Source organism: Panonychus citri, unplaced genomic scaffold (assembly GCF_014898815.1).
Source record: "Panonychus citri isolate SS breed McGregor unplaced genomic scaffold, ASM1489881v1 Contig00040, whole genome shotgun sequence".
NCBI lineage: Eukaryota > Metazoa > Arthropoda > Arachnida > Trombidiformes > Tetranychidae > Panonychus > Panonychus citri.
This window is the reverse complement of record NW_026515445.1, coordinates 578,185-588,711: the sequence shown is the minus strand read 5'-3', so window position 1 is coordinate 588,711 and position 10,527 is coordinate 578,185. Positions and strand designations below refer to the sequence as shown.

The 10,527-nt window shown below is 29.7% G+C and overlaps 1 protein-coding gene across 1 annotated transcript; it reads right to left on the bottom strand.

Moving 5' to 3' along the window:
• Positions 1-2,789: 2,789 nt before the first annotated feature.
• On the bottom strand, positions 2,790-10,303 carry LOC128397840 (glycerophosphocholine cholinephosphodiesterase ENPP6-like). The gene is made up of 7 exons (XM_053358603.1): positions 8,915-10,303; positions 5,844-6,015; positions 5,593-5,777; positions 5,093-5,202; positions 3,736-3,909; positions 3,523-3,666; positions 2,790-3,385 (listed from the first exon to the last, which is right to left on the bottom strand). Exons 1-7 carry the CDS (start codon positions 9,435-9,437, stop codon positions 3,017-3,019), a joined length of 1,677 nt encoding a protein of 558 aa, XP_053214578.1. The 5' UTR covers positions 9,438-10,303; the 3' UTR covers positions 2,790-3,016.
• Positions 10,304-10,527: the final 224 nt, after the last annotated feature.

The window sequence follows — 10,527 nt, the reverse complement described above, 5'->3', positions numbered from 1 at the left end:
TAGTGGTAAAAGGGGCGATCAGGTAGGAAAAAAAAACTCCTCCTTCTCAACCCACTGAATCGCGAGTCCGAAAATGTGATTCATTGAAATAACATGTGAATGAAATTAGCCCAAAATATACCGGTTCAATCATCAGGCCTTTAGGGTCACTATTATGATGTAAGAAAGATGATCGTCCTTATCTTCATCCTCATCCTTATCTTCATCTTCATCATCTTCATTATCCACGTTAATCATTATGATTAACGGAACAAACTGGTTTACAGTTAACTTTCGTCTTCGGTCTTCTCATAGTAACCCCAACATCTTAATCATTACAATTTAATGTTAATTTTGTTTGTTTGTTTTCTTGTTATTTGGTTTCTATTTTCAATCCAATTATTTCAATCAGTTTAGATTAATTTTCCTTAATTAATCAGTCTAATTGATTTCATCTTTAATCATGTTCATTATTTACACAAAAATCAACGTGTTAACTGATTAATCATGATAATTAATTTGCTTGATCAACCTAATTACTACTTTTCATAAGCTTAATTGTTACAAATTGAAATCGTTTCCAACACTTTGATTTCCTAATCCATTCTGATCAGTGATTTAATTTGTTGATTATAAATTCATTTTTGTTTATTGAAAATGGTTTAATCTAAAAATTAACTAAATTAAACTTAATTCCGTTCACTTTTTTTGCTAAAAAATTAATATAAACTTTTTGATTGTTAGTTGATTAATTTTATTAATAAATCATGAGATGATTAGTTAATTACTTTGATAATGAAAACATTTATAGTTGAGCAAAAAAATGAAACAATTTAAAAGTTTTAACTCGATTAAAATTCACAAATTGAACTAAATTAGTTAATTTCATAACAATAAGATAATGTTAATTGATAACAATCAACTTGAGTTTATACTTGATATGAAAAATGATTAGAATCACTTTCAGTTTAATCACAATTAAACTCCAACCCAAATAATTGTGGATTCCGCTTGTTTCCCTTTCAGTTAATCACTACAATCAGGATCATCTCAACCATCATGAAATTTGATTACATTAAACTGGATTAATTTTAGTATCTTAATAAAAAAATTCGGGCCTGATTAAAATTCACTTGATTAAATAATAGATTAACTATAAATAACTAGGACACGACTCTCACTCTATGGTCAGTTAATCAGTCAAAGTAACGATTATAATTGTAATAAATTAGTGAATAAGAAAAATGAATAAAATGATAATTGTGATTAACGGTAATTTGAATTAATATATTAACCTTTGAGCGATATTTTTACTCGGTGAAACTTTTTAAAATTCATAAAATTGATCATTTTAAATGAACAACAATCAAGAATCAACAAGTTTCATTCTTGATTTTCACCATAACAATAAACACTAATTTAGTTTAAAGGGCAAAATATAAGCAATACAATTGGATCAATTTGCCTGAGGGCTGATTTGATTTGCGTTTTATTGGATAACCTTGGTGAAGATGATGATGGTTCTGATGGTTTCTCGGTCTTAAATTGTCACAGTTAACTGAACAATCAAACAAACAGTTAGAATCTGAGTCTTTCTCACTGTTGGAACTATTTTTCAATCCATCGTCTCATCATCAACTCAATTATCATCTTAATCATTAATTGTTGGTTAAATCATTGAGATTAAATCATTATGACCATTTTCTTGGTCCATCTTTTAATTACTTCTTCCCTTCAAATTAGATTATGACCTTAAACACATTGATCACAATTTGCTTTGGTTTAACGTATTTCGTATTCGGGCCTCAAGGAGACAAGTGATCAACAGTTACCGTTAATTGTAAGATAAATTATTAAATTAATTTCATTTCCAAGGGGTTACGATGATGATGGTTTAGTTTTAATTACGATCCAGGGTAGATGATGATGAGAATTGATCATTTAAGATGATCATTAAACCCTTGGTTTTAATTGGTTTCTTTAAGCTCTCGAGACAAAAGCCTTACACCAATCATGGATTAGAACAATTTAATTGTGGAAATGGAGAAACATAATTAGCGTAATGATTAAAATATTGTTTTCCAAATCAGCTTCTTGTTTCATTTTGATCATCTTTTTAAATCCATGATTCTTGATTGTTGTCATTTAGATTTCGGAGAAAAAGTAACTTAATCAGTCTCAGGTTAATCTGACATTGTACAGCTCACGAAACAATCATTTAAGTTGGAAACATAATCAACTAATTGTAATCCGTTTTCATGATGTTACGTTAGTTTAAATTTTGATTAAATAACAATTGGTAAATCATCTTGTTGAAAAGATAATCATAATTAAAGGTGAGCTCAAAAATCGAGTCCTAAATATTTCAAATGATGAAAAAGTTGATGAGGAAACTTAATCAAGTAATAACATCGAGTTTGGACAATTAAGATTATCCCCTTTTCGCAATTGTTCAGGTTGATGATTAAATCCTTTGATTTTCATCAACTGATTCTTTTGTTTCTTAATTTAATTCAGTAATTTGAATCCGTACTGTTATTGTTTCCATCTGATTACATTCATCTCCAATTCCTATGTTATCTGATCATCGCCCTAATTGTCGACTACTAATTAATATCCTTTTGGTTTGTTCCGTTCATGATTTGGCCTTGATTACAATTGGAAGTGTCGATAATGATTAGTGACCATTAGAAAACAAGATCTGGAATAACTGAAAAAAGCGATATAATAACATTCATTGTCTGGGCAACTATCAATTGATGACAATCGCCTCAAGACAATTAAAGCCGAGTATTGATTCCAGGTAATTAAAGTAATTACTACGTTTGTTTTTCGTTTGTTTTTTTTACTGTTATAAACAAAATTAAGAAAAAGAAACAATCAAATGAGATGGTTAATGATGCTATTGGTGTTCCAAGGGTTGATGTTAATGATGAGGATGAAGATGAAGATGATGTAAGATAAATAAAAGGGTTTTATCAACAAAGTGAGACTGTTGATTGATAGGAAGAAAAGTTTATAATAAAAAAAAAGATTCTCAAACATGGTGGAAGATGATTGAAAAAATGATGACCATTGTTAATTGTAGATAATTAGATTGTGATAGGTAATTAGTAGATTGATTAGTTGGCCATAATTTACTGCTTATTACAGTTGATTCATCTGTTAACATGCCTTCAACCCGAAGCCATGAACCGTTATTTGGTTGAGCGTTTATATCAAGTAAATGACAAACTAAATTGTAATGGTCAGTCATCATTAAGGGAGGGGCAGTGTAACCCTTTCGAAGTCCAGGTCCAGTGGCTAACATGATGGTCCTCATTTCTTTCACCTCATAAGGATCGTAACCATGATGACCAGAGTAAACGATATCGGCCAGTGGTTTGGTTTTACCATAATCGGTAAACTGTGAGAATAGAAAATGAAACGATTAAATTGTGACAACGAAATTGATTCACAAAGAAACTAAATCAAGATAGAGAGAAGATTTCGACACCAATTCGATGATTAGGTGAAAGAAGAGCTAATTAGTGATTAACTTACACCTCGAACGAAATAACCCTTTTCAGCGACTAATAGAATTGGTGAAACTCGACGATTGTTCTTGAAATGATATTTAATTGGAATATCGTTTTTCGCATAGAATTTCAATCCTTTCGGACTTGCTTTCTTCAGGTCATCTAGAACCTAATGAGAAAAAGACGCAATCGAATTAGTAAAAATCGAATTAGGAAATTTTTCTTTTTTTCTTCTCACCTTTTGCTCCTTTCCTTTCACAGGTAATAACATGGAAGTTGTTCCTCGGTCAAACATGACCACAATATCGTTCGGGTCAACGATTGTCTCGATTTCGATGACCTTTGCCTTTTGTTCACCATCTTCTTCGATAACAGTGACCATCCCATGGTCGGAAACCAATACGATGTTTACCTGTTGAAAGAATAGCGAAAAAATAACAAAATTAACGCATTAGAATTACAATTTAAATTGTTGATTGCGAGAAACAATTCTGATTAACTGATTGTAATCCAGGTAAAAATGTTAATCACAACTCGTTTAACCTAAAAGTCAATTGATCAAAACATGAACTTTCAATTTAATGGTGATGTTGATTATCTTGATTAATCTATTAATTCATCATCATTTATGTCACATTTATGTATATCAATTGATTTTGATTGTTGAGTGAATTAATTTTTTCAATCATTTGTTTTTCTTATTGTTAAGTTAATTGTTTCTAAAAAAATCCATCAAGAAAACCTAATTTAAATTGTTATTATTATGGAATCACTTAATTGTTGTAACTCTTTCTGTTAATCAAAAATGATAGATAAGTTAATCATTACCAGTAACTTACCTGAGGTTAAACAATTTAATTTTGATATTTTTTTCAGGTAAATTAATTGTAATAATAATAATTTCATTAAAGTTAATCATACAATTAACCTTAAGGTGATCAAAGGTCAGGTTAAATGTGATGACCGTGAATCTATTGATATAAATTGTTAACATTATTTTCACCTTATTAACTGATTGTGTCAATTAACCTGAGAGCAATTTGTTAAATTGTTCAGCTGATTATTCAATCATTGATCTGTTGATCATTTAAATTGTCAGTGATTGTGGTTTGTAAGCTTTACTGTTGTTGTTGTTGTTGTTAATTTAATGAATTAGACGACAATTAAATCACCAAATCATCAAGTTTAATTAATTTTTATAAGAAATTGAAAATTAAGTTTAGATTGTTGTGAATTGGAAGATTGAATTAATCAATGGAATGGGTGAAAATGATTATACTTAATTTGACCTCAATTAATTTGCTAAACGGATAAAAGGTCATAATTAAGGAACTAAATCAACAACAATCAACATGATTAACATACGAAGATGATAACAAAGTGAACTTGAAAAGTGATTAACTTTTTTCAAACTTTCTATTAACTTTTACAGAGCCGATATTGGAAGTGACCTGTGAACTTGAAAACTTTGATTATAACAATTAAAGAATCAAATGAAACCGTAAGATTAAATTAAAATGTCCACAATCAGAAAACCAATGACAGTTAAAAAAAATTCAATCAAACTAATTGTGGTGATTATTAAATCAACTTACTTGGTCGGTCATTTTCCGAGATTCAATTCCATCTTGAAGCCGAGTTATGACCTGGTCTAAATCTTTCATGGCTTCAACTCGGGCGCTTGATTCAGAGCCCCAGGCGTGACCTAATTTTTAATAATCATCGAAAAAGATGAGGCCAGAAAGATGATCATCATCATCACAAGATGATAAAGAGAGAGAGAGAGAGAGAGAGAGAGAGAGAGAGAGAGAGAGAGAGAGAGAGAGAGAGAGAGAGAAAAAAGTCAAGGGCGTTAAGAATTTATAATATTATTAGAAAAAAAAATCGAATTGAATTCTTGGCGATTTACTTAAATTGCTAATCTCAAGATGCTAATTTATTCAACAATTAACTCAAGGTTAGCCTGAAGGAGAAATTTAGTTAATCATGTTTTTCATTTGATTGCAAATCTGTTAGTTTCTATTGTTTTATTTGTTTCAATTTCACTCCTTCTACTGATTATACAGCAATTAGTTAATCGTCAATGAGAACTTACCATTTGCATCAACAGCTTCGAAATAAACTAAGGCCAATCCCCAATCGTCTTTTTCAAAATTGTCCAAAATTTCATCACAAGCGTCGAGAGTATCGTTTTGAACTGTGGGCCAAGTCCAATAGGATTGATATTCGAGGCACATTGTTGGTGTTGTGTTTCGTATTTCAACTTGACAACCATCCCACCTGAAAGATTGCGATTATAATTAGAAAATGATCTAGTTAATTGTGACAATTACGATCAATTCTTACCAGAAAACTGCAGTTTTAACTCCCTGTTTCTCAGCGGTTGTCCACAAGGGCTCAGCCATACTCCACCAGTGAGGGTGAGATGCATTCGGGTGTGGGGACATTAGGAAAGTGTCATTTTCAACAGGATCGTACATGAAGTTCTGGATCATCCCATGGCTTTCACCGTAAAGCCCTGAGGGTAAAAAATATATGATTAGCTAATTTTGGAACAAACAAACAAAAAACTAATCATGAAATCAAAAAATTATCTAACACGAATCATCTCATGTGGAAATTGTAATCAGTTAATTACTCGAATCAAGTGACAGTCTTTTTTTATCTTCATTCTTTTGAAAACGTTGATCATTTTAACTAATTAGTGTTAACATTTTGGAGAAATTTCTGATTATCAGCTAATCAATCAACCTCATCTTGATTAGAAATTATAATTCAAGATAATTAACTGATTTGATTGGTGACTGATTTCTCGTTTTTTTCTGATAATTTAATTTTTTTAATAATTTGAACTTTTAATTAGCTAATTGTGAACTACTACTATTGATTAACCTTCAATCAAGGTTATTAGGTAAATGTATTGATTGTCACAATTAATAATCTATTATTATTTAGGGACAATTCAAATGATTTAGATATTGGTTTCAACTTAATTGTAACTTAATTATCAAGAAAACAATTGGCCTATTAACTTGATTCTTCAATAACCTTTTAAGATCAAATGACAATTGTTAATCACAATTAACCATTAGACCAACTACTTGTATCTATTAAATTACTAATAAAATACAATCAAATTAAATTAGGTAATAATGATTAGTAACAACAATCAAAACATTACCTCTGAATGGGATTCGGCTATGAAAAGTTAATCACAATTAAATCAACACCAAAGTGTAGATTAATTATAATCAATTGAATATCAAATAAGTTTAAAAGTATTATGTTAATTTTAAAGATCAATTAGAAAGCAATTAATTATAGTGAAACTGTAAAAGAGGAGCAACAAAGTTAATCAATGAATTAAAGTAATTAATTAAGTTGAATGAGAAAAAGAATCGATTGTAATTAATATTCATGAATAGAATCAAATTTAATCAAATGAAATACAAAGTAAAAAATTAAAATTGACTTTTCCATTGATTTAGTAGTGGACAAATTTTTCCAAAGGTCAATCAGCTAATTGTTGGTCAACTTTCAATCAATATTATTCTGAGCATAACAATTTACTGATGATCATCAATATGATCATGATCAACGAAATGTATTGGTAATTGACCTGATTGGAATACTAATCAATCCGGATGTTTATCATCTTCGTACGACCTTTTATTGATTAAGCCAAAATGAAGATGATTAAGATGATAATCATCATCATCTCTACTCTGGACACACCTTGGGATGATTAAGGGAAGTTGATGATGATAATTAGAGTGATTAAGCTACGATGACCGTAGCATTGTAAATGTCCAGTCGATTGCATTAGTAACTTAATATCGTTCATTATCATTTGCTCTTGAGCTTTAGGATTGTTAATATTACCCAACAATTAAAACTAATTATCATTTGGGACAATATTAACTTCCTGGTGAAACTCAATTTTTAATTTTCCTTTTTCTCATCTCTTAATTGTTGTAAAATCTTAATAATAGATTGTTGATTGAAATGTACATCAGGTAAATCTAAATAATGAAAGTTAATGATTAACATTACGATTGATTATTTTGGTTAATTTTAATTATTAATATTTTCAATTTTTTTTATTCTTAATCACTATTGATACAGTTAATTGTTATTTCGTGATGAATGTCATTGTCATTTAATTGTTTCCAACGTTGATTCTGATCTTCCTGTTTAGCTAATTTGATTGTTGTTGTTGTTGTTGACACAATATAAGATTCCGGATTTTAAATTGTTAATGATTATTAGCCAATTTTATATATACAATCATTTAACCTAATTGTTGGATTTGCAATTAGATTTATTGATTAATTGCCACTGTCAGTGGTGATTAACATTCTTTACCTATTTAGATGATTAGTGAAATTAATTGTTTCCTATTCTTGGTAATGACTTGGTGTATTTACAGATTGATTGATGATGATGATCAATTGTAATTATGATTAACAACCAACCTTACTAATTGCACTTTAATTAAATAGTAAGAATCATGTTTTTTTTGATAATTTAAATCATGATTAAAATTTCATTATCAAAAAGGGTTAGTAGTTAGCAATTTAATTTTGGTAGTTTACTTTATTTTCATGAAAAAAAAGTTTGATTGTCAGTTACAATTAACTTAATAAAATTGCTGTTTATCATAATTATACAACCACAATCAACTAAATTGTAGATTTGTTTGTAATAAGATGGATGATTGAATTAGATTGAGATTTAAAAAATTAACCATAAGAAATTGTAAATTATAAGGTTACAATCAACTGATTCAATTCAAGTTCACCTTAAATTGAATCTCACCTTCATCACTTAATTTAGTTTGAAAAAAAAGTTACAAAAAAGGATAATCAATATTATCATTTGATTATCAAGATTAAACTTTGATTTGATTGTCGTTGTTGATACCAAACAACAACAACAATTTGATTATAATCAATCAAGTAAACTCAATGACCATTTTCAATCAACAACTTGTTGATTATCATGTTGATTGTGACAGATTTGAGCAATTTTTTTCAAATCAAAGTTAATCAAGTGAAAGTGTAAAAATTAGCTCGATAATTATTAGTTAGTGTACTTGATTAATACGGTTCAATAGATTTAGTTTTTTTTTCAATGATCTAAAACCATGATAGTGCCAATAGTAATTAACAAAGGTTAATCCGGCAAATTAATCACAATCAATGATCAGGGTCACACAATTACAAGGTAATTATGATGTTTTTCATTTCAACTTGAGTCCAAAATCAACAAAAAAAATAACGATGATTTGATGATCAATGTCAAAAGTCACAACAACAATCAAAAGTGTCAAGCGTTTCACTTTGATTAATGAGTTGTAATAAAAAAAACAACTACAATTAACACCGAGAGAAATTAAAAATGAATCAATTGATTACCTGTAACAATCGTGTACCAATTAGGGTAAGAATTGGACGGGAAAATGGGCTGAACATATTCAGCTTTAACTCCAGTCTTCGCCATCCTTTGGATGCCCTTAAGGTTTGGGTCTTTGATGTAATCATATCGCACACCATCAGCTAGAATTAAGATCACCTTTTGTTTATTATTCCGTTGATTTTTAGATTTAGATGATGATGATGATGAGGATGGAGATGGAGATGATGATAATTTAGGTGATGGTTTTGGTGAGGAAGATGCTGTCGATGATGATGAGGGAGCACCAAGAGATCCGATTATAAAAACAGTGAAAATAATTGTAATCACATAGAGAGACGGCAATGGTGACACTTTTAATCTTCTATTGGAAATTGTCACTAATTGTTTCACTAATCCAGTTGTAGATTTTGGTTTGGATGTTGATTGTTGTTGAGAGTATTTGATTTTTGATGATAATAAATTACTAGAGTTTAATTGTGATTGCTCTGCAATCAATAACGGTGCTATTGATGATGTTACCATTTTGTTAATTTGGTTTGAATTCGTTTTTTAATTGTTGTTAAAATTGATTGTGAAAGAGAAACGCTGATAACAATTGGGAAAATGATCCAATGGACATAACAATTTGAAAGGGTAAGTGAATTAGTGGAGAAATTTTTTTAATTGTGGAAAGTGAAAGTTTGTTAATCAGCTAAAGAAACTAAATTACTTTTAGATGATTGTTGATATGATGAAGAAGGAAGGAAAAATGTTGATTGTTTGAATTGTTGGTGATTATGATGATGATGATGATGATTGTTGTTATTAGTAGGAAGAGGAAGAAAGTTTTTGGTCCTTTTTAAATTTTCGTCTTACTCTTGACCACTTTAGGTCCACTCTCAGGTCTTTTTCTGTTGTTGTTTGGCTGTCAATTAACTGATTTTCAACAAGTGATAGTTAAACACTCGCTTGTTGATGTTTAATTGTTTGAATTTAGTTGTGAGTGATTACAATTTACCATTCGGAAGGTAAATCGTTGGTGATGAGAAAGTGAAACTCAGTCAAGTTTGAGTGATGAGTGAGATTTGATTGTTCACTTGATTATGTTTTTTTTTGATTCTTTCTCCTTGAAAACATTTCGAGAGAGAGAAGGAGAAAGTGGGAGAGAGTAGGAGAGAGTGGGTGGAAGAGATTCAATAGGAATAGAAGGATGAGAAAGGAGAGGAAGATAGAGAAGAGAATTGAGAGATAACTGAGTTTCTCTCCTTCTTAACTCTCAACTGAAAATAGAATTGATTAATTGCATTAATCAAGACAATTAACTTGATAGAAATGAGAAAGTTGATGAAAAAAGTTAATGAATGAACGAAGAGCTCGAAGGAGGTGATTAGGAGGTGGGAGGAAGAGGAGGAGAATAAAATTTTTACTATTGATTCAATTTCTTTAAACGATCTTAATGTTACAGTTACATGATTAGTTAATTGTTGATTATGTTTGTTTATTACTCATTTACTCTCTCTCTCTCTCTCTCTCTCTCTCTCTCTCAACAACAGGTTTAGGTTAACTCAGGTTAGGTTATTGGTTGGAAAAGTGAAAGTTAATTTGATAAACATAATGGTAATTGTTATAATCA